General features: G+C 45.2%; 1 protein-coding gene across 2 annotated transcripts in view; it reads left to right on the forward strand.

The window, feature by feature from the left end:
- The first annotated feature begins 1,203 nt into the window (after window positions 1–1,203).
- Window positions 1,204–24,225, forward strand: part of jarid2b (jumonji and AT-rich interaction domain containing 2b) — a 144,928-nt gene continuing 121,906 nt past the window's right edge. For both annotated transcript variants that reach the window (XR_014569799.1, XM_083774124.1), the window contains exon 1: window positions 1,204–1,895. Coding sequence is in view for 1 of the 2 variants with exons in the window: in XM_083774124.1 (XP_083630250.1) it covers window positions 1,851–1,895 (45 nt within the window). In the remaining variant the exon portion in view is untranslated. The remainder of the gene's footprint in view (window positions 1,896–24,225) is intronic.

Below are 24,225 nucleotides of genomic sequence, written 5' to 3' on the forward strand. Positions count from 1 at the left end.
CAGGGCTTAAAGGAGGGTGAGAGACACCGTGGTACTGCAGGGCATAAAGGAGGGTGAGAGACACCGTGGTACTGCAGGGCATAAAGGAGGGTGAGAGACACCGTGGTACCACAGGGCTTAAAGGAGGGTGAGAGACACCGTGGTACCACAGGGCATAAAGGAGGGTGAGAGACACCGTGGTACTGCAGGGCTTAAAGGAGGGTGAGAGACACCGTGGTACTGCAGGGCATAAAGGAGGGTGAGAGACACCGTGGTACCACAGGGCATAAAGGAGGGTGAGAGACACCGTGGTACTGCAGGGCATAAAGGAGAGCGAGGGGCGACACCGTGGTACTGCAGGGCATAAAGGAGGGTGAGAGACACCGTGGTACTGCAGGGCTTAAAGGAGGGTGAGAGACACCGTGGTACTGCAGGGCTTAAAGGAGGGTGAGAGACACCGTGGTACTGCAGGGCTTAAAGGAGGGTGAGAGACACCGTGGTACTGCAGGGCTTAAAGGAGGGTGAGAGACACCGTGGTACCACAGGGCATAAAGGAGGGCGAGAGACACCGTGGTACTGCAGGGCTTAAAGGAGGGTGAGAGACACCGTGGTACTGCAGGGCATAAAGGAGGGTGAGAGACACCGTGGTACTGCAGGGCTTAAAGGAGGGTGAGAGACACCGTGGTACCACAGGGCATAAAGGAGGGTGAGAGACACCGTGGTACCACAGGGCATAAAGGAGGGCGAGAGACACCGTGGTACTGCAGGGCTTAAAGGAGGGTGAGAGACACCGTGGTACCACAGGGCATAAAGGAGGGTGAGAGACACCGTGGTACTGCAGGGCATAAAGGAGGGCGAGGAGAGACGCTGTGGTACTGCAGGGCATAAAGGAGGGTGAGAGACACCGTGGTACCACAGGGCTTAAAGGAGGGTGAGAGACACCGTGGTACTGCAGGGCTTAAAGGAGGGTGAGAGACACCGTGGTACTGCAGGGCTTAAAGGAGGGTGAGAGACACCGTGGTACTGCAGGGCATAAAGGAGGGCGAGAGACACCGTGGTACCGCAGGGCTTAAAGGAGGGTGAGAGACACCGTGGTACTGCAGGGCATAAACGGAGGCTTTAAATGTGTGTTTGAAGTTACCGCTGCATGGGGCCGCATGCTGATAGGCTGGCTCTGTGGAAGAAAGGAGCTGAGCCGAGGAACAGAACAGCAGTGCCCGCTGGAGAGTTTCTCTCGTCGTCTGCACACAAAAAAAGCTCCAGCCCAAAAAAAAGAAAGAAAACAAAAACCCCCATTTAATCGTATTTTATTTTATTTATTAGCCCTTTTTTCGCGCGATTCTCCGCCTTCAAAACAAGATGTAACTATGTTGTTCGGCGGCGTTCGTTCGTTGGTGATGATTTTTTTTTTACGTAAGCTATTAGAATAATATTCATGTCTTTGGAAAGAGCCGGTGGGGGACGAGGAGCCGCGCTGCGTGCGAGACGAGGAGAAGGACAAGAAGAAGAAGAAGAAGAAGAAACCGAGCTGGTGGTGGTTCTGCCCGAATGGAAGTTATTGTTGTGAATTGTTTTTTGACTATGTTCTGCCTTCGTGAGTTTGGGTTTTGTCCGTCGTCAGTGGTGCTCGTTGTTGCCGAGCCTTAATTAATCATTTCTCGGGAGGATTTCTTATCCAAAATAGCCGCCGAACGAACCGAACGGACGGAGGATTTGTTGTGCAAAGCTTTTCAACCACGCAAGAGGAGCCGGGGATTTAAATCCGTCATTTGGTGTTGGTCGTGGTGTTGGTGTTTGAGCTCCGGGAGTCAAAGAAAGAAAGACATTCATGTGGCCATTCTCTTTATAGCGATAACATTTTGGATTGCACAATGAGCAAAGAAAGACCTAAGAGGAATATCATTCAAAAGAAATATGTAAGTACAAATCAACCCGTATATATATTATACGCCATACTACTGCACACTACTGTCGTCTTTTCAAGTTTTTTTGCCTTTCGTCTTGTTTTCATGAAAATGCATAAAGTTTCATCACGGAACTGTGAAGGTTATGATTACGCAGCTGTATCCTATTTGGGTCAAATAGCCTTTTAAAGACGCCAGAGTCCCCCCCCCCCCTCCACGTGTTAACAATTACATGACCATTCTGTTTATTTCAACGGACAGTGTTTATTCTGTATACATATTCATACGGTCTCTTTGACACCGGGGCATCATTTCTCTATTATAGGAGCAGCAATAGGTTCTTGGTAGGAAAGGAAAGGCTTTGCGCATTTAAAATGCTCTTTAAATGCGTGATGATGGGGCTTGAGATGGACATTTTAGAGAGAGGAGGGGGGATATGTGGAAATTAAAAGAGTTTTACGTGATTGTTTTCAGAATGGCTTTGTTTGCTGAGCTCCCTACAGCTTCTATTCAGAGTCTAGAGCCGTGGTGAAGAAGAGCCTGTCGGCCATGGCTCAGCTCAGCAGCAGCAGAGAGGAGCTATTCCGGGTTCCATTTATTTATCACCCCATGCTGTGCATTCATTCTCTCTGAGCTTTAAACTGTTGTCATTTAACAAAAAAAAAAGGAAACCCTTTTATAGTTGGAAGCTTCATTGTATAGTGGCTTCGTTAGTTGATGTTTCAGAGAGTGTGTTCTTGTTGGGGTGGAAGGAACGGGGTTTGTTCGTAGAAGAGCGACATGATTTGGTTGGACTGCTGTGGCTCTTTAATTCTCTCCATAATGCTTACGGGTAGTTTATACTCTTCCGTACGACGGTGTCGCTGCTTGCTCCGAGAAAAAAAAAGGACGGATCTGAATTAAAGCTAGACGCGTTGTCATGCTTGAAGATCGGTTCTTCTTTTTCGACTAGCAACAACTCTGTCGGTCGTACGACGAGGTATAAATTGGGGATTGAAGAGAGTGTGTGTGTGACCTCTAGTGTGAACGGAATGGAAGATATTGCAGTAGTCGAGAGAGACGAGACACCATTACATTATTTGCCATGCACATGGGGTTGTTGTCTCTCTCGTTAATGCACATTTAGTGTTTGTATATATGTCCAGTTTGATGATTGGGGCACACACAATGTTGTTTTGAGTGCTCTCCCGTTTTTAGACGTCTGTGTTTTCAGTCGCATTGCAGTCAGAGAGGCTCACGAATGTGTTGTGAAGCGATCATACCAAGAAGCAACCATTTTCTTCCTGCGAGAAGTAACTGTCTGTAAAAAACGCCGCAGAATTTCAGGAAATAATCGCCAAATAATAGTTTATACATTGTGGTTAATAGTTTGGATTTTGTTCGGGATTTCTTCACCCATGTAGTCTCTGGTCTGTCCCTCTGCACTAGATGCAACAACTATCTATATAATCTTGTAAAGTGTGTGCTCAGCATATCGTGCGGCCAAGTTTAGTACCATGTATCGTTTACACCTCATGCCCGTGAGCGTGTCCTCTGGGCTGAAGTTTAGCGCTTAATTCTTCTCGTGTTTTAAATTAATGCATTGTTGCAATTATGAATGATTGTCATTGACACATTGTTGCGTTAGATTGCACCGCATCCCGCCCCCCATCCTCATCTGAAAAGTCTCCGCTTGTTTGTTTTTGTTTATAGAATCATAAAAGAATACAGCCATTTTCTACTTCCCCTCCTGACATTTGTTTAACTGAAGAGACGAGCCTGATGCAACAGGTTTGAGGATACAGAAACAATTAATGATAATCAAGCACGCGTGATGTCATGATGTGACAAAGAAGAGGTTTGTTTTCATGCATTCCAAAAAGCCTCCCCCCCCCCCCCCCCCTCTTGGCTCCTTCAATCCCAGAACTTCCAGAAGGAGAAGTGTTATGTCGTTTGTTTCTGTTTTGTGAGCTATTTGGCTATCAAATTCGCATCTAAACCATTATGGTCTACTCTACTGTGAGTATCATTGCTACAGTAGCAATGATGGTGGTTACACTGAAAACAAGTATAAATGTCTTCTCTGTTATTTTCTCTTTAAAATGTTCAGGCATTTAAACTATACCCACGTGGGTTCATTCACAGCTGCTGCATGGTGCTTTTTTTCCTTTTTTTCTTTTTTTGTTGCAGTTTCAGCGAAAGTAGCCTACATGAACCAAAAACATAGTCTGGCGAACAGACTCAACATTTAAATGCCGGAATTGCCATTTACTGTGTAGTGTTTTACTGTTTAATTACTGTGGCCTACATTTGATTTGCCACTGGTCATAAATGTTAACTCATGCCATGGTTCTCTCTGCAGCACACTAAACCACTCTTTAGAAGTCGTACAGATGAAGATGACCCTGTTAAATACTTTATGTATAAAATAAATGTAAAAATAAATCATTTTTTTTAGCTAAGTCAGCTGATTTGCGACTGTCTATGCCTCGAGGAAGCAGGATGTGCCATGGCAATAATGAGTAACTGAAATAAAGTCCCTGCTTAATCTGAGCCTGGCAGAGAGGTCCAACATTATGTCACTCTTAAAACTGGACAAGCCCTTTTCTTATAAGGTCTATTCATAACTTGAGGGGGGGGGGTTATAATTAGCACTGAAGCCAAAACGTTCAGGGTTAGGAATGATGCGCCTTCTTCTTTGTGCATGTTCGTGATGTGGGCGTGCATGTATTCTTTTTCCTCCTCTTCCACCACCACCACCCGTACGTGCACGGTGCACGTGCCTCACATCTGCCACGTTTTTTTTCTCCTTCTTTTCCAGCAGCTGAGGTTGTTATTGAGTCTGGCTCAGACCGAACTATGCTCAATGTGTAGAACACCCTGGACGAGTCAGGTCCCCCAAGGCCCCCCACCACCCTGCTGCCCCGCTTTGAGATCCCCCACCAACTCCCCAAAAAATGACCCCCACTCACCTCCTTTTATACCAACCCCCTCCCTGCACAAACCCCCAACCCTAATTAGCGTAAGACAATTATACATGCTTGGCTTAACCATTCCCTTGAAACACGAGTACGGGTTGTTACTCTTCCTTCAACAAACATAATATGAGTGTTTTTAAAATTCATGAACAGAATGGAAAATGTGTGCATGTGTGGGGTCCTTAATAAAAGCAAATAGGGGTGTGTGTGTGTGTGTGGGGGGGGGGGGGGGGGGGGAGGGGGGGGTCCTTAATAAAAGCAAACAAGGCCATGCAATTACCCCTTTCCTCTGTGAGTGACAGAAGCCAACATGAAGGGAGTGAAAGTGGTCTCAACCTGCTGTTTCAGTTTATTTTTGTCGTGTTCTCTCGGAGGATGCTTCATCATGAATGACCTTTGCGAGTGGATTCGTGATAGTGGTGGTGAGCAAGAGTTGTTGCTGAACTGTTTCTATATGTTATAGTTGTAAAAAAAAATCTGAATTCATGAAGGGGAGCTTAAAGGAGTGATGTATGAAGTGCTAATGTGAGGCGGCGTTGTTCCGACTAACAGAACATGACAGTGTGTGTGTTGCTGTGCATGCGACGCGTGCAGTGGAAGAGTAGCTAGGAGAGAGAGCATGGCAGAGAGAGAGAGAGAGCTGCACCATGCAGCCAGGGTCCATTTTGTGCCGAGTCTGCTTTTCCTGCCGGCCCCAGCTGGGGCTGTAGGCCTCCGATTCAAAGGGGGTGTGTGTGTGTGGGACAAGCACAGCTGCTACTGGGGCCTTTACAAATGTAAAGAGGCTGTCGGTGTTTGTTTCATCAGGCACACAACTGATGAGGGCCAAATTTGAACCTCCACTGCAGTGTGTGTGTGTGTGTGTGTTGAGGGGGCACTAGAAGAAGTGGAAATAAAAATAAAGCGTGGGGCACCCAGGCTCTCTTCCTCTTTTCTCTCCCTCCCTTCTCTCTAGATCTCTTCTCGCTCTTTCTCTCTCTCAATCCTATCATCCCTTTCCAGTTTCTGGGGCTGTCCAATTGACCTGTGGGCCCCATGTCGGCCCACGAAGAGAGCCTCAATGCGCTTCATTTAACCTTATGTTTCAATGCAAATTCCTCTTTCACCGGCGCCCTTCTCTTCATGTGCACAACATGGCAGGGTTCACCGTCGCAAAGCTCACAGTCACTGCAGTTACCAGGGCAACCTGGAGTGTTAGTGTGTTGTCGTGCAGCGTGTCTTTTAACTTTATTTAAGAACCTGTTTATTTGGAGATTTTGAGTGTTGATGATGTGCAGTGAGCAGGAAAGATGAGAGTCTATGTCTATGGAGTCTATGTCTATGGAGTGTTTAAAAGGCCCTATCGAATGTTCCACACGATTCAGAGCCCCTGTCGCTTTGTGTCCCTAGTGCCAAGAATTGTTCTCTGGGCAACTGTTCCCTGAATAAGTCCCCTACGGGGGTTATAAGGCCAGTGTACAGGGGTAAAGAACACGTGGTTGAACACCAGCCAACGTGTGGCATAGCGATGGCGCCACTGAAACACAGCCAACAAACAGCAAATGCAATATCTCAAGTTGCTCTCTACCTTCTGTTCCGTTCTCTGCCGAGTGTCTTCGTTTCAGAAGACGAGATGGTTCAAGTCAGGGTCACGAAGTTCATGACCATGATGTCAAAAGAACACTCCAGGGGCACTTCGAACACGCCAGGGGACATGTACCGCTGCTGCGTATGCCAACGGTACGCAGCACAGGCATAAATCTTTTGGTAAGATTATCCGATAGAAACGCACAATACCCCTCTAGACATTGATGGAAATGCATTCTGCATTCCATTGTAGAATTCTCCAATGGTATATATATATTTTCCCACATCTCGGTGAACCGCCCCACCCCCTGGTTGTAAACATGTGCACTTCTATTGGACGAGACACGAGACTGTGCACATCCTACTCGAGAGGTTCTTCCCACGCCGCGGCAGTCCCACACATCTCCACTGCCGGCCCCTGTCTACTCTCACAGGGCCCGGGCGCTACAAAACTCTCTGGGAAACGATGCCAGACGAGCCCAACCTCCATTTCTCTTAAGTGAGGTTCCTTTTTTAAATGAGGTCTATGTTGACAGGACTACTGCTTCATTACAGGTCCTCTCTAAACTGACGCCTTCAATTTGGTAAGGCCGGTACCGACCGCGGCCAAACACATCTCCGCTTGGCTCTTGTCCTCCAATACACTCTAGTACACACAGTTCACACTCCCTCTCCTCAGCTCACTCCTGTTTAACGCATTCATCACATAACATACACACGTACACTTACACATAAAACACAGTCACACACACACCACCAATACCTGTTATGTAATTTGACCTTATCAGCTGTTGGCATCGAACAAACTCTTCTGCGTGGGCACACATGTGCGCACGCAACTGAGTCAAAGGTCCATACCTGTACACCCGCAGTCATGAGGGGCGTTAAACCGGTTTGGACGGCCAACCTAGTCGCAAGGTGACTTTTATATACTTTTAGGTACGTGTCGGTTAAAGACTAGATGAACCTGGGTGTGACTGTCGTTGGTGTATGTAAAACATCATATAAACATAGTTGTGTGTGTAGGTTTGTTTTACTAGTGCATATGTTGCAATAGAGCTGTGTGTGTGTACGTGCATGTAAACACACCATGTCTTCATGTTGTGCAGTGATTTATGTCCTCCTGTGGGTTTGGACAGAGATGGGGGGAGTGAGACAGCTGGTCAGGCCCTGAGAGGCTCTGGTGTGTGTGTGTGTGTTTGTGTGTGTGTGTGCGGTTGTGTGCGTGATCATGCTGGTGAGCACGTATGCTTGCGCTGTGTGTGTGTGACTGCGTGTGCATGGCTTATCCGTTCAGTATCCCTATGAAGCTGAATCAACGGTTTATCTTTGTCTTTGCAGGCTTTACATGAGACCACGGAGGACAGTGCTAGGAGTATTTTACAGGAGACTGAGGCTTTTAAAGGCGTCGTCTCAAGAAAGGATTTTTATATTTACATATTTTTATGCCATGGTTTGTCATTGAGGACTTTGAACGTGCTGTTATTGCATTGGCTTTCAAAGTGCAGGCCCGAATGAGGCTTTGAGAATTCAGAATGAGAGGTTTTAAATCTATTACAGGTTTCCTCACTCTATTAACGGCTGGTCGATTGATATCCCAAGAATTTCGTTGAGGACCGCTGTAATATCTATGTACTGGGTACCCTTCTTTGACTGATCTCACCTCACAACCTCTCTCTCTCAGCTACACGAGTTTAATAAACACTCTTTATATTTTCATCCTGCGGTCAATCCCATCTGATCCTCTATTGTGACACAATCGTCTTTACATGGCCAGAGAATTAAGCCCCGAGGGATGAAGTAACAGCGCAGGGCTTCAGTCACTATCGATCTACCATTACTCCATCTCCTACTGCCAGGAATACCAGAGTTTCACTGTCAAACATATGCCAATAAGGTAGATCGGCTATTTCCGCCATCATACGACGGCATCAAGGCCTGCCAAAATACATATTAGTCGAGTAAATCAACTGTAGATTTAGTCGACTAAAATCTTATGCCATTTAGTCGTGACTGGTGACTAAAATTAAATTAAGTTTCATTCCAAAGACGACTACGACTAAACTGAAATAAAAATTTAACTGCCAAAAACAACTTTGATAAAGACTGTAGGGCAGCAACATGGAACATCTAGACCATGTTGCTGAGACGGGGGGAAAGATGAACTTGTTTGTAGATATCTCTGAACACACACAAAAAAACGCCTTGATGTTTTACATGTCCTCTTTGAAAAGATTTATACACATGCATCGTTGATGGATTGAGGACTTGAGTACTGGAATAAAAATGTACACTCAGTATTTGTTAAGTAAGTGTTACAGGCGTTTTGGGCTGCCACTATGAATCATTGTGTTTATGATGGAGAATTGTGCTGCGTTGAGCCAGTGAGCCCTGGGCCGCTCTCTCTCTCTCTCTCTCTGTGGGTCCATCGTGGCAGCGTGCTGACTTGGCCGACGGGTCACACTCATTTATTTAACGCATTTAGACCAGACGTCGAAATTAAAAAAATGTCTTCTAAATTCAGTTTTCTGAAAAGCCTGTTTCTGTATCAGTGGTGTTCAATATTTCATGTCAAGGATGTAATTGGCCACCCTCCCCATTCTGAAAATAAGTTATTCCTGCAGGAACCCCTCGGAAGCAAATATTTGAGCTAAAAAGCTTCGCTCTGAAAGAATATATATTCAAAGATTTGTGACACATTTTCATGATCTTTCAAAAAATAGTAGATCTACAAGCTCAAATCGCGGCACCAAGTGCTGCGCTATGAGTTTGTAGATCTGCTATTTTTCAACAGCTAAAGCATAACATAATGCTTGAACCATCAAAAGGGGTTCCCGTCATGAATGGGTTAATCTCTCGTGAGGTGTTTTTCCAGCGCAGACTTTTAATATTCGACTATCATTACCCCCCCCCCATTTTTTATGGCGGTCATTTTTTGTCTCTTCAACATTCATGGCTAGCCGGTTACGAAACTGTGGCCTCCCCCCTGTTTAAAGAGCCCCTGAATGCAGACCCTCTCAGCGTGCGATTGGCCTCTTTTGCGATCACGGAAGCACTAATTCAGGATGGCAGACGCCCCCTCCTTCCCTGGAGGAGTAATGAACCAGTTGAGCAAAGTGGCTAAACAACCGCTGTTTGCTGTTCATTGTCCAGTCCCACTGGAGGAGCTTGTCCTTGTCCCAATCCTTTAGAGAAATGTTAATCAATGTGACGTTTGGACCAGGGCAATGACTCCTAAGTTGGGTTTTGTGACTTATAAAACATTTCAACGTGAACAAAAATGTATTATTAATTAATATCTTGCATGACATCAACATTGGAAAATTGTGAAAATTGTGATGTCGAGTATCACTAGCAACTAGCGAGGGTTCAAATTAAACTACTTCAGATGGACACAGGCCTTTACTTCACAAGAAGTTCACAGAACTCGGCAAGAAAGTATGAGTATGTTGGTTCGGCTGATGAGGATACGTGATGCAGGGATATAACCGCAAGAATTGACGAGCTGTATATTGTGAATGCAGCCTTTTTAAACCGTAGATTGTAATTACATCTGATGCATTTTTAAACAAGGAGTTTGATTTGCCCAAAAATCTGTATTGGATGAGGGCATGTCCTAAAAGTGGAGATGTGTGCGTTCGTTGGGGGGGGGGGACGACGACGACTGCTCTGCTGTTGCCGGATGTTGTGCTTCCTGCGTCAGCTTGCATGCGAGGAAATGGGAGAGGCAGACGGCCGAGGCAAAGGGGGAGGATTGTATGAGGCAGAATAATTTGGTTTTATTTGATTCGCAGGTCAATACATGACTTTGCGTTCGTAGAACACCCCCACCGACCAACGGCCAGGAGAAACACATTACTTCCCTGTCGTGTCTTGTAATAGCATACTGAGTGGATTCCTCTTTTCTCTCCCTCCCTCCCTCTCCCCTCTTTCTCTCCCTCCCTCTCACCTCTTTCACTCTATGGTCTATCTATGCCATTACTCAGCGCAACAGAGAGAGGAGGAAGCTGAGGTATTTTTTCTCTGTGCTTATAGAGAATTCTCTCCTCGAGGAGGGGCAGGAATTTATCTGAAGCTTTCATCGCAGCCCTTTGAATTTTGTTTGTGTGTATGTTAATAATTTGGCTGGATGAAAGATCAAACCCCCGTGTGAAATAATTATGGTTCTCAGCATTTTTCTCAGTCTCTGCTCATCATCTGTTTCTCTGTCTCTCTCTCTCCTCTGCTGGGTTCTGTCTCTCTGTATTTCTCTCTCCTCTGTTGGGTTCTCTGTCTCTCTTTCTCTCTCCTCTGCCGGGTTCTCTGTCTCTCTTTTTCTCTCCTCTGCTGGGTTCTCTGTCTCTCTGTCTTTCTCTCTCTGTTGGGTTCTCTCTCTCTTTCTCTCTCCTCTGCTGGGTTCTCTGTCTCTCTTTTTCTCTCCTCTGCTCATCTGTTTCTCTGTCTCTCTCTCTCCTCTGTTGGGTTCTCTGTCTCTCTTTCTCTCCCCTCTGCTGGGTTCTCTGTCTCTCTGTCTTTCTCTCTCCTCTGCTGGGTTCTCTGTCTCTCTTTTTCTCTCTGCTGGGTTCTCTGTCTCTCTCTCTCCTGTTGGGTTATGTGTCTCTCTCTCCCCTGTTGGGTTCTCTCTCTCTCTGTCTCTCTGTCTCTCTCTGTCTCTCTCTGCTGGGTTCTCTGTGTCTCTCTCTCTCTGCTGGGTTCTCTGTCTCTCTGCTGGGTTCTCTGTTCCTCTCTCTCTCTCTGCTGGGTTCTCTGTCTCTCTGCTGGGTTCTCTGTCTCTCTCTCTCTCTCTCTCTCTCTCTCTCTCTCTGCTGGGTTCTCTGTCTCTCTCTCTCTCTCTCTGCTGGGTTCTCTGTCTCTCTCTCTCTCTCTGCTGGGTTCCTGCGTTCTTCCACCCGGCCTCCATTCGTTTTGTTTTGCTTCGGCCGGCCAAAGGAAACTTTGGAAGCCTCTCAGGTTTTATCACATACAGCTGTGTGACTCCCCCTCACGCACACATGCGCGTGTGTGCGCACACACGTGCAGGTATTCCAGCCTGTCATGGTGGTGCTAGCCAACATTAGCTTACGTTTGACGAGCTGTTGATTGTCGTCATAGTACATTCTTTGTCAGCCAAAAGAGAATGATTCACACTTGAAAAGCAGTTCTGTATGAATTAACATGACTCAGGGGTTGGGGTGTATTGATTTTTCTTACTTATTGATCTTTCTTTTTTCTCTCCTTTGTTTACAAAGGCAATATAGCTGCTTTTATGTTCTCCATAGAGAAGCTTGGGGATTGTCAAAGGTATTGCTCTCCCTGTTTTCAACCTTCGTATTTTTACTGCCTTCCTGCCTGCTTGTTTTGCTCCAGGCCTCACAGCAGGGGCCTAGAGTGTATGGTACACCCAGGGAAGAGAGAGCCAGTGTCTGGCCTGCATGTCTGTCCAGCCTCCCCTGGCCCTGGATCAAACGCTGCAGTGCCTGCGGGGGGAAAAAGGCCAACCCTGGTAATCACAACCTGTGATCGTCAAGAAGCAAAAAAACCTTCTGACAAGACGAACAACTCAAACAATGAATTCAATCTAGGGTGGAATTCTCAAAAACATAGATTTAATAGCCTCGCCTGTGAATCCATTCAGTGTCAACATCAAGTTCTTGAGAAGCAAAGCACAAAGACAGGTTGATGTAAGGCTTAGCTGTTGTTCCCCCCCCCCCCCCCCCCCCCTTTTATACTGTTTTTATAATAAATAATGTCACGTGGAACGGACATGAGGTAATGTGCGGTCGACTCAGGGCCGTGCTGCGATACATGTTGCTCACTACTTCTCATCATTCCTTGCCAGATTTGAAGAAGTGAGTAAAACACAAATATAACAAACATTTGCTGTGTGTAAATACTGTATAATCGGTAAATCACCCAAAAGCAGGCTACCATGGTGACTACAAAATGTGCCCCTCCATGTCCTTTCCTTTTAATTCTCCATGTATGTCAGATGGAGCCCCCCCCCTGTTTCTATAGCAACAGTCACAGTGGCTATCTCTTCCTCTTATCCTTCAGGGTGTGAAAAACAGATGTAAAAGTTAGATTCTCCAGTGAGCATCTGGTCAGACTTTGTCTTTAGTCTCGTGAAGCTATTAATCCATCTTGCGTCCCGATAAGAAATCACATGTGTGTTTCTGCAAATTCACAAACTATACTCTTATGTATACCTTTATTTTGGATGAGATTGAAACGCAGATAATCAGAAACCACTCGATCCTACATACGACTAGTAAAGTCCTACGCAGCAAGCCAAATGACGTCATGACGTCCTCTGGTGACGTTCAGGACTAGGCCAGATCACAGCCCATATGGGGATGATATTTATGTCATTTCCAGGACGTCCTTCACCAGTTGAAATAATAATATAGCTAATTCTGGGCCAGATCTGAGTTGTGATATGATTTTAAGTTGATCTGGCCTCGACCGGACTCTCTGATTCATCCAGGGACGTGTGTCTTAGTGGACAGAATTTACATTGGTGATATTCTGGGCCAGATCTGACTATAGTCTTGGTTTTGACTTGATCTTCTGGCCCCAATAGAGACGTCACTAATTCGTCCAGGTCCTGACCGTGCTCAATTAGGCGTGTGGCCATGTTTTACCTTTACTGACAGACGTTCCTAAATTAAACAAACTGTTTGCAGCTCTGCTGGAGCCGAGCATGGCAGTCTATAATATTACTCTGCTCTGCTGGAGCCGAGCAGGGCAGTCTATAATATTACTCTGCTCTGCTGGAGCCGAGCAGGGCAGTCTGTAATATTACTCAGCTCTGCTGGAGCCCAGCATGTCTGTAATATTACTCATCCTCTTTGTTCACGGTTATTGTCTCTTGCCTGGTGGGGCTGATTGTCACACATCATGCACACAGTAAGAAAGGTATGAAACTGTAAATATAATAGTAGCACAGAGCTAATTCGCTGCAACTTAATTGATGTGAAAATAAAATATCTATTTTTTTTCCTCCTTCACACAGCGTGATTTCATTACTTAAAGCTGTCGGGGGTGGTGTGGAAAGTTTAGGGTGTCACATTTGACAGCCAATGGCGACTTGTCTTGGTCGAGGATTTTGTCATCGGTATGAATCTACACTTCATTAAAGTGTCTCACGGCTTTGTGTGACACAGCCAGAGGTGTGTGACTGACTGCCGCTACCATGTGTTACCTGGCATCCCACAGTGAACCAGATGAGGTGTTCACAACCTGAAGTGTAGGATATTCCGAAGCCAACGGTATGCAAATCAACAAGGAAGGCATGGTGAAGGAGGGATGCCTGAGTGAGCAAGACCTTGTGCATCTACAGGTCGAGTTGGCGGGCAGAGTACTTGACAATTACGTGCACATTAGGATAGCAAATGTTAATGGGCTAACTAGCTAGCTAGTAGATACTTAAAGTAAACAGACTGGCTGCAAGCGGGCATGCAACACTTCCACAAGTTAATTTGCATATATGGTTAGCTTCAGAATAGCATACACGTTTACAACCCCAACCTGATGCGAGGGGAGAGACTCTTGAGTCTTTAGGTTCCCCATGCTAATGAGCAAACCAACTCACTAGACTCACCCAGAGAGACTCACGAGTCTTCAGGTTCCCCATGCTAATGAGCAAACCAACTCACTAAACTCACCCAGAGAGAAAGATCTAGATAAGTTGGCCCATGGATAAATGGATAGCCAGAAAAATATACCTTTTATTGAAAGGATGAACGCCTTGAGATGCCCCATCTCATTTTAGAGGGGGTCCTCAACACAGATAAATACATACAGTACAACACACATGTGATAATAAACGGCAGCATCGAGCAAGCAGGGTACAAATAATGAAGTTACATGCATATCAATCAGTACATTATGTTTGCTTATAGAAAGACAAAGACAACTGCCAAGAACGATACGTAAATTAGAAGCATGAGCACGGTGTTCGAAGGTGTATGGAGATTGATTCTTTAAATATATTGAAGGAAGTGATTGATCTAAGTGGACTTGGTAGGTCATTCCAGTCTGATGGGGCTTTAAATTTGAAGGCACGGCGAAAAAGTATACTATACAAAATAAATAATACCTGTAAAATACATGTATCCAACCTAGACCTGCTCGATTGAAATGCACGACGACCCACTTCTTCCTCCTCATCCCGGTCTGCGTGTAATTTAATTTCCCACACCTGGCTCTACTGTACCTGCCGCTGTGTTCTTGAGGCAGCAGTCCTTAAAGTTCATTTATTTTACCTCCCATTCAGGCTCCCTTTGAGCTCAATTACCAGCAGTAGAGGGCTGTCTGCGGCGCCGCTGCTCTGCCCTTTCCCTTCGTCGTCCTCTCTGTCTTTCTCTGGTTCTGCGGAGGAGGGCTCCTTCCTTCCCTTCCCTTCCCCAGATACACGGGCGCCATCTAATCGGCCCTCATGCATCACCTTCATTCTTCATTCCCGCTCCACCAGTGCCATCATTCACCTCTTCCCCTGCTGTCCTCTGCTTCTCTCTCTCTCTCTCTCTCTCTCCCTCTCTCTCTCGTTCTGTTTCTTTCTCTCCTTCTTTCCTGGTTTCTCTTTCCCCCCCTCCCGGTTATACACCTTTTTGTATTTTTCGAACCCTCACTTCCTCACAGTTGTCTCGCTCTCTCGCTCTCTCTCTCTCTCTCGCTCTCTCTCTCTCTCTCTCTCTCTCTCTCTCTCTCTCTCTCTCTCTCTCTCTCTCTCTCTCTCTCTCTCTCTCTCTCTCTCTCCCCCCTCCCTCCCTCCCCCGGTGCCCCTTCTCCAGGCCCCATAGGCCTTGCAGGCTTTGCCTTTGTGAGCGAGAGGGAGTGAGCGGGGCGGCGTGCAGTGCATGGGGTTTGTCCCAAGCTGTGAGGTGAAAATCATTTCTTAATTGCCTCTTTTTTGCCCCAGCAGCCGTGCCAGGAAATGGACTTCCATGTCCGAGCTACAACAAGTCCCCCCCCCCCCCCCCCCCCCCCAGCAGACCCCTGTTCCCTTCCCTAAAGCCCCAGCTTTGTTTCATAATGTTCTCTTGCTGGAGTTTAATCTGTAATCGTACAGTGTCAGTGTTTCTCTCTCACACGCACGCACGCACACACACACACACTCATATACACAACACACACAGGGTTTCAAACGGTGACTGTGTGGAATACAGTATACTGCGGAAATAGTCTAGCACACTGGCATCTACGTAGCACACTGCACACGTAAACATGGAGCCTATCCGTCATACAAACTTCAACATGTGAGGGGTGCTGCCATATATGACTATTAATAACTGGCTGACAGGTCACTGACACAATGTGTTGTCTGATCTGAGACTAATATGAGAAAGGAGGTAGTTTTCGTTTCGTCCTCTTGTTTTCTCTCTATATTTTGTGAATCTGCTGTTTGTGTGCATTTGACGGAACTGGGTGTTGTCGGTCTGTGTTTCATGGATGCTCCTCTCCCACCATGGTTGTCTGCTTCAGTTATCTCTCTCTCTAGTCCCCGTCTCCCTACTACACAACGGTAAAGAAAAAGTACAATGCCTCACATCTGTCAAATCTAAGGGATGTTTTCTGTTATCGTGTGTGTGGAACCTGGCTTTGAATTAGGCTTTTTTTCATCGGATAAACTTCTCTCTTCTGGATGGAGGTCTGTCTTGTGGATGCTAGGTGACGGGAAACTATAGCCTACATATAGGATATTTTATTTTTAATTGTTTCAGATGGGAGTGTGTGTCTGTCTCGCTGTCTGTCTTGTATCTGTGGTCGGGGCCTCATCCCTGCCTTTCCTGTCAACTGTCAGTGGAGGGCTGTGGTGGCTTCCATTAACCACCACCAGTAACTGGTAATCTTATCTTCCTGACAATCTGCATTAGCCTCAGCCTGCAGCCGCTTAACCCTTACTATGCCGCAGTGCACATCTCACGACTACTTCTTTGTTTTAGCCACTTTACTTTGCCGTTATGGGCACACACAAATAAAGAACATCCAAAATGTTAAACAAAATACAGAATGTTTCAGATCTACAAGCTCACAGCATGAGCGTGAGCTTGTGGATCGGCTATTTTGGCTTGTTCGTCGCACGATGAAGTATAATATAGCACACGGGTGGTTAACTCTATTGTCCCAGTGAATGCGAGATGTGATGTGCTTGTGGTCTCATATATAAAAGGCACAATGTGTCTCCCTCCCTCTCCGTCTTTCTCTCTCCTACACCCTCCATTAATTTATCTTGGCCACAATATCCTGCCGAGGCTCTGGTAGTTTTCCTGCGAGCCACAGCGTTGTTGTTGAACCATAATCATTTAGTCTGCCTCCCTGTGGTTCTGGCAAGCTCTCCTGAAACCATGCACTGCTCACTTTAATGGGGGGAAAATCTGTCTGCTGCTGCCTCACCTCAGTTTCCAGTGTCGATAGATATCACCTCGGCAAAATGATGGTTGAAGGTGTTAATGTCCATGCTGACATGCATCAGAGGACATGCAGGGTATTGTGGCTGTGATGTTGACTTGATCTGTGTTGCATTTGTTAATATCTGAAGTGTCCACTTGGGCTTGCGTGGCCAGCTTTTACTTTTTTGACTGTTATTGTTGAAACATAGGCTGAGGAAGTTTGAAATGTCAAATTGAATTAACAAAGGTCCCTAGACTGAAGCGGAAAAATAAATAATATAAACGTATTATCCTATGCCTCACCAATGGGGAAATGCTATTGAGGTCAAGGTGATGGAGGAGTTTGTACTCGGGTCAAAGTAATTTACCCTTACAAACGCAGCTTACAGGACTAGACAAAGCGGTTTAGCTTCACAACGCACCTCCATGAATTAAGTGAGTTGCCATGTGTATCACTGGTAATCAGGGCCCCCCTGAAACACAGCATCATCTTGTTTTCCCCACGATGAAGGCACACTCACACATGTGCGCACCAATGCCAACAGCCAGGCTTCTGTGAGTAGTGTATTAACTCAAAGTCCTCGGGAGTACGGCACTATTAAAAGTTACTAACACTTAATAATGCACAGCAGAAAGCTGTTGTGCATAATTAGCTCAGCTGTAGCATACTAATTTGCTAGTGCTGATGAATACATTTTGATTAACGCAGATGAGATGAGACAGCTGTCGATGCATCACCACACTTCAACAACACCGCCATTGACTATTCTTTTCACTTGCATTACACTTGTATTCCAGTATGAAAAACTAGAGTATATTAGCTGTTCAACCTAAACAGTATTACTTTAACTCCACTTCTAGTATAATATAATAGTCCTCCTAGAACTATTGACATCCATCTCCCATGCCATCATCCGCTTTCAGCTACAAAAAGCTTTAAATCTCTCTTTGCTTCAGAGCTCTCGATGCTTGCTAGTCTGGTTTCTTTTAATGTATTTTTTTCACCTCACTAAGCTCCACGTAAACAATCCATTCTGTTGGAGCTCCAGAGGAGAAAAATGGTCCATGCCGTCTTATACCGTGGTGCTTGGCAGCCTATTAATGCCCCCAAACAAGACTGTTGATGTATGAATGATCTGTCACATGGACTGATTTAAGACTATGTCGGTCACCGGCAGAACCAGTTCTCTGTGTTAAGACTTAAGACTGACTGATGTTCGTTTGATCCGCTGACGGATCGATGATCAAGACTATACTTCACCAGTGTTGTTTTCATTCTCCATAACTCTGTGTGTTTTTCAAAATCAGAGGGAAGAAGTCGGGTAATACAGTAATACTATACATGCTAATTTCTCCCTGCATCCATTTCTCCCTTGTTCTTTCCGATTTCTATTATTTTGTCACCTTGTCGTTCTTCCTTTTAGAATGGTGTGTTGTGTCGTTCTTTAGATGGTGTGTTCTGTCGCTCTTTCTTAAGATGGTGTGTTATCTCCGTCAGGCCTGAAAGAGCAGCTGGGCTCACAGAGACCCTCTGACAATGGACACATGTTCTCCTCTCACTAGGCCTCCCGGGACGTGTGTGTGTGTGTGGACGTGTGTGTTTTTGGTGTGTGCGTCGCATTTATCTATGTTTGCTGCAGGTGTAAAGACCATAGCATTCATGGCCAACTGACCATGAATCCCTAACACCTCTGTCTGTCTGTCTCGCTCTCTCACACTCACTCTCCTCCACGGTAATGTGATGCTGCTGTGATTCAACCAGGCGTCTCAAATTAAACACATCAGCAGGTATCTGGAAAAACACCTGAATCTCCTTTTCGTTCATCTGTCTTGAGACGAAGTAACGGCTTTTGGCAATTATATTGATCGTACCCGCCCGCTGTGCTTCTCCAGATGGCTTTAGTGGAAAGTTGGTGTTTGTTTCCCCCAAACTTGAATATTGAAATGTACTCCAACCATTTAGACTTGGGTATAGACTAGTGATATTCAGGTTAGTATGTAAGAGACCTCAGACATGTATGACAAGTACATTTGAGTTGATTCATTTCAGTGCCACGTCAGACGTCACGTGTGCTTGTGGAGTTGACAAGAACTCTATCCGCTTTCAATATGCTCCCATGCGCTGGTGTCCCCTTTGGCTGAATGACCACCATATGCATTTCTTACATGCATATTAGATCATCAATAATAGCCTAAGTGGGTTTCAAGTTCTCATAGAAATAGAGACGAGAGTGCAGTGTTTATTCATTGATTATGTGAAACGTAAACCGCACAAGTCACAGTCAGACAGAAAGGTGGTCCTATGTATTCAATTAATCAACATCAAAATGTTGGCAGGGAATGACTCATTGCTATGAGAATATTGCATTTACTGCCCTTGTGGTCTCTTGATAGTTAGCTGTTAAATTGATAATTTGTGTGCTGGAAAATATATCTTTTGGGTGAGTCTCTCACACCAGTTTGTTTTGTGAAGCAGTTGCACAGTGAACTATTTAGGCAACACGAGGCAGTGTCCTAGCTGTTTACTGTTTGCTGCTAACAATGTTGGTGTAATTTAGACATTATTTTATCAACCACAATACAACTTTCAGTAGTTGGAATGTCCTGGTTTTACACGGACAAGATGACCGTGTAGCTAAGTTTTTTCGATGCGAGTAGCTCTCCAGAGACGAGACTTGTTGTAGTTGCCCTCTACGGAGATAACGATCTCAAAGAGCCTTCATTTGATTTATTGGCCAATTAATTTAGAACAAGTATTAAGATATTCGCTTAGAAAATGACCAGAATATCCAACGCTTGAAAATAGGGTATTATTACACCCCTAATGGCCAGAGAAAAAAGGGGACGGGCGTAGACAAGGTCATTTTTATGTGGCTGATGTGCCAAAAATAAAATTAGTCATTGGATGTGGCACTCCGCATCAAGAGCATTCTTCTCTAAAATACTTTTAGAAGTGGGATAAAAAAAGAGCCTCTCAAGGTCACTTTTGGACTGAAGTAGAGTCTGTGAATAAAGGTTGTCGTAAGCTATGATCATCTTTTTATCAGCAGAACAAGGAATGGAATGAACCAGAAAATATCAGCAACATTGAGGCTCTTCTGGGGGAAAATCTATAGTCAATATGTGAAATATCTCACTCACTCATTCACTCACTCACTCAATTTCAATTCAAGATAAATCTATGTATGTACAAATAAATACATATTGAATATAAATAGGAATAATATAAAGGTGTAAGTAGAGCTGTGTTACATTAACACATAAAGATACAGACTATAAAAATGCATTTTCTGTCGGAGATAGTTATAGGAGACGTTTGCTTTATACTTTTGAAATTTGACAGCAGTATTGCAATTTCAGTTTTTGCATAGTATATTAAAAAAACATTTGCGACTAGTAGCAGCAATTTATTTATGTACCACGGTCATTTGCTGTATTACACACAATGATTTGTATTCCTTAAGGTGGTGTATTCCATTTGACATCCTTCTCCTGTCACAGCAGCTCGCAAATCTCGCTGTGTTTGCACATTGTTGTACTTCAACAGAGATGTCCTTAGTCATGTTTTCAAACTCTCCTTAGGTGATCATTGTAATCTGTGGGAAGCCTGGGAGCCAGGTCTGCCCATGGCGGCCTTTCTCAATCGCAAGACTGTGTTCACAGAGTCTATATCAAGTTAATGTTTTCCTTAGTTTTGGATCAGTTACAGTGCTCAAGTATTCTGCTAGTGTGTATTCTCTGTTTAGTGTTTAGAGCTAAATAGCCTTCCATTTTGCTATGGATTTGGGTAGATCTTTTCCAGTGTGTAAGGTAGCTTTCTTTTTGTTTTCTTATGATTTGGTGTAGTCCTGTTTTGTTTTCTGTCTGATGGTTGTGCTAGTCCCAGAACTAACTGGCTGAGGGGACATCTTTCCAGGGATTCACTGTGTGAGGGAGTGTCTGGTTCAATTCCCTTTTAGGTTGTTTATGGAATTCCAATGCTCTCTTTTGGGTTTTGATAATTAGTGGGTATCGTCCTAATCCTGCTCTGCATGCGTTGTTTGGAGTCTCAATTTAGTGTATCCCACTTGTCAGGTGTTGATCAGCACACTCAATTCATTTCAAAGGGCTTTATTGGCATGAGAAAATATACGTTTACATTGCCAAACACAATACAACAATACAGCAATTTCAAAATCTCCATGTGTGGTTGTAATCTGTGGGAAGTGTCTCTGATGTCTTGGTACAATGGACAGATGGTTAGGAAGTGTTGCTCGGTTTCCACTTCATTTTGTGTGCAGTGGGTGCATAGTCTGTCTTCTCTCGGGATACAGGTCTGCCTATGACGGCCTTTCTCGATCGCAAGACTGCTCACTGAGTCTGTACCTAGTTAAGATTTCTCTTTGTTTTGGGTCGGTCTCACTCACTCTCTTTCTCGTTGTCCTTTCAGCCTTCTCTCTGCTCTATCTTACTTGCTGTGGACCTATTATGGACAAGATGGCTGCGTTAGTCTGTGTCTGCATGTTGGCACCTCTAGGCTACAGAAGGGGGGCCTCTCTTTGTTATTGACTCCTCGCCACAGGAAAGAGGGGTGCGGCTGGGGGAGTTGGGGATGTGTGTGTGTGTGTGAGAGAGAGGCAGCCCCCCTCTTTTATACTAAACATTTACCTCATGTTGGCAGCAGTCGAAGGCTTTATTGCGGAGTTTATGTTGAGAGTGTGTGTGTCTGTGTGGGTGTGCATGCAGCGCTGAGTGACAGCGGAGAAGTAGGTCACTGCTGAGCGACCCTGTTCAACCCGAGCAGAGCTGCTTGTGTGTTAACGCTCCGCGCAGCGCGTTCTCTCCTCTTATGCCATGAACCAGTTTGACCTCCTACCGCTGTCATGCCATCAGGAATGTGTGTGTGTGGGGGGGGGTGTGTGTGTGTGTGTGTGTGTGCAGGGCTCTGTTCAATGTTGCTGCAAGCGACAGAGTCAGCAGTCATAGGGGGAGTGACAGCTGAGAGAGAGAGAGAGAGGCGAAGGAGGACAGTGGTGATGTTGGGATAAGGATGGCGTTCACGATAACAATGTAGAGAAGGATCGAAGGCGATTTGTTAGTTGGGCTGCAAGGAACAAGAGTTGGGAGAGTTTGTGAAGATCTAAAGAGAAATATCTTTCCGTGTGTGTGTTTGGTCTCGCATGCTCACTCACGCACTCATTTTCACAGCACGCTGCTGTTGTTAGGGGCTGGCTGAGTTACTCCTCCCCCTTCCCCCTCCCTTTAAGCCAATCCTGTCTCATCTTCTTTCTCACCATCATCTGATTGGCCGGGGTCTCTCTGAGCCAGAGGAATAAAATGGGCCTGACGGACAATGTGAGCCAGAGCTGGACCTACTGGGGGCCGAGGGGATGAAACGAGGGCTCGGCCCTCCTCTGGGTTTGACACTTTGTCATGGAATTCGTGCAGAACTGAATTTATAAACCACACTTTTCTTTGAATATTTAACTTTGTGCATGTAAAGCAGGTTTAAAATCATAAAAGCATAACTCATCAAATCTATAAACAGGCTGCCACTGTTGTAGGCTGAAGCAAATCCCCATGAACTTGTGTGAGAGTCATCCTGTGTGTCTGTCTGTCTGTGAAAGGTGTGCATGTAGCAAAGTGAACCATCTCATTATATTCCTCCCAGATGGCCCCCCACTCCGAAAAAACAACATTTAGATGGGGTTATTCACTTCAATGGCGCTTTGATTGTGATGTTTAGTGTTTATTGTGGGAATCCTGGGGATATGCTGAGGAAGTTGTGGAGCATGCTGGGGCCATACTGTCTCCCTCTGGGTATTGTCAGGCCTCTAAATGGCTAATGGGAAGTGAAACCAGAGCCGGAGATTGGGCCAGTAATGGCTGCCGAGCTACGCCCCTGGGTACACTGTGCGCCGGTACAAGGGCTGGATTGTGCCCTCTGTTGAGCCATGTATGGATATTTAAACCACATTTATCAAGCCAGATAAAGACAAATATGCACTGAGCGGCCTTGTTGTCGTTGGTTAAAGCATTTCATCTGGCAACTAGACAATGCGTCCTTTAAAGTCCCACAAGTGTTTATTATACGTTTTGCACGTATATGCAAAACATGATGCAAACAAAGGCACAGCGGGCGCAAGATGATAGGCTTTGCATGCGGGACAAAGCCCCCTTTTGCATGTTGAGATGACGTTAACATGTGGAGGACAATCAAAAGTGCTCCTGACCACAACTGCTATGCAGCTGAGAAGCTTAATATCATTGTGTCTACTTTCACGTGCACGCCGTCTCACTGTGTTCTGACATTCTGTGTGCCTACAGTGCACGTGCACACACTATATTCAGTGTATCCAACACTCCACACAAGCACGCGCTCTCTCTCACTCAGCATCTTTTAAGGCGCCTTCAGCATCCCCAATGAAAACAGATGAGCAAAAGGGAACCAGCACGTGATCCAATCGATGTCCCGCCCCAAGTACAATGAAAACTGCTGCTCGCTACTCGCCGCATCAATAAAACATTGATTTGGTAACACAGGCGTTTTACTGCACCGCACCACCCCCCCCCCCCCCCCCCCCACCACCACCACCTCCTTTGTGTGACTTCAGGTCAAGACTGATTTGAATATATACAGTATGTCAGCCAAATTTTTTATTTTGTCTAATCGGCGTTTGTAAAGTCTCTTTGATGTGTCCTTGTTGTCGAGACACTGCCGTTGTCATTGGCCGACAAGACATGTTTTACTGCCGTTTTAGGCTGCTGACAAAAAAAACCCAGACGCCTCAAGATTAAAAGGGTAAATAAATTCCTATTTGGTCTAAATGACTCCAGACTACTGCGTCAACCCCCACCATAATGGAACCTTGGGCTGATGATGATAACCGATGAACTGCATCATGGTCAAATCAATCCTGATCTATTGCAACACAGCTTTCCTTTACAGTAGGAGTTTACCTATACTCACAATAAATGTGATGCTGGGTGCAAATGCAAACTTCAAAAAATGCTTAAAGACCCTTTTTTGGAAAGCAAGCTTCCCAAGAAAACACTGAATATGAAAGTACAGAGATACTGCAGCTCTTAAATATTATTTCTTTGCCTGTAATGCCTTTTTAATGAACAACTAATCTCCCTCTGTCTGACTGTAGCTCATTTCAAGCTGTTATCTCATATCTCATGATGAAATGCATGTGGACATTATTTACATCTTGATGTGACATTTTGTCCACGATGTGACTGTTCTCTGGTAGTTCTGAGCTTCTCAGGCGTCACTGCTGTTTTCTACAACGTACACGGCCTATCACTCACACCGTTTTCTCTATTAGCAGAAATTCCCCCGTTCTTTGTATTCATATAATAATGCATTATTCTGTCTACTAACTCTACTACTGCAAAGGACTTTCTTTGTTGCAGTCTTTCATCCACATCATTTCAGACACCAACCACAGACCAACACACTTTCAC

Source organism: Protomyctophum parallelum (genome assembly GCF_964188405.1).
Source record: "Protomyctophum parallelum genome assembly, chromosome: 1".
Taxonomy (NCBI): domain Eukaryota; kingdom Metazoa; phylum Chordata; class Actinopteri; order Myctophiformes; family Myctophidae; genus Protomyctophum; species Protomyctophum parallelum.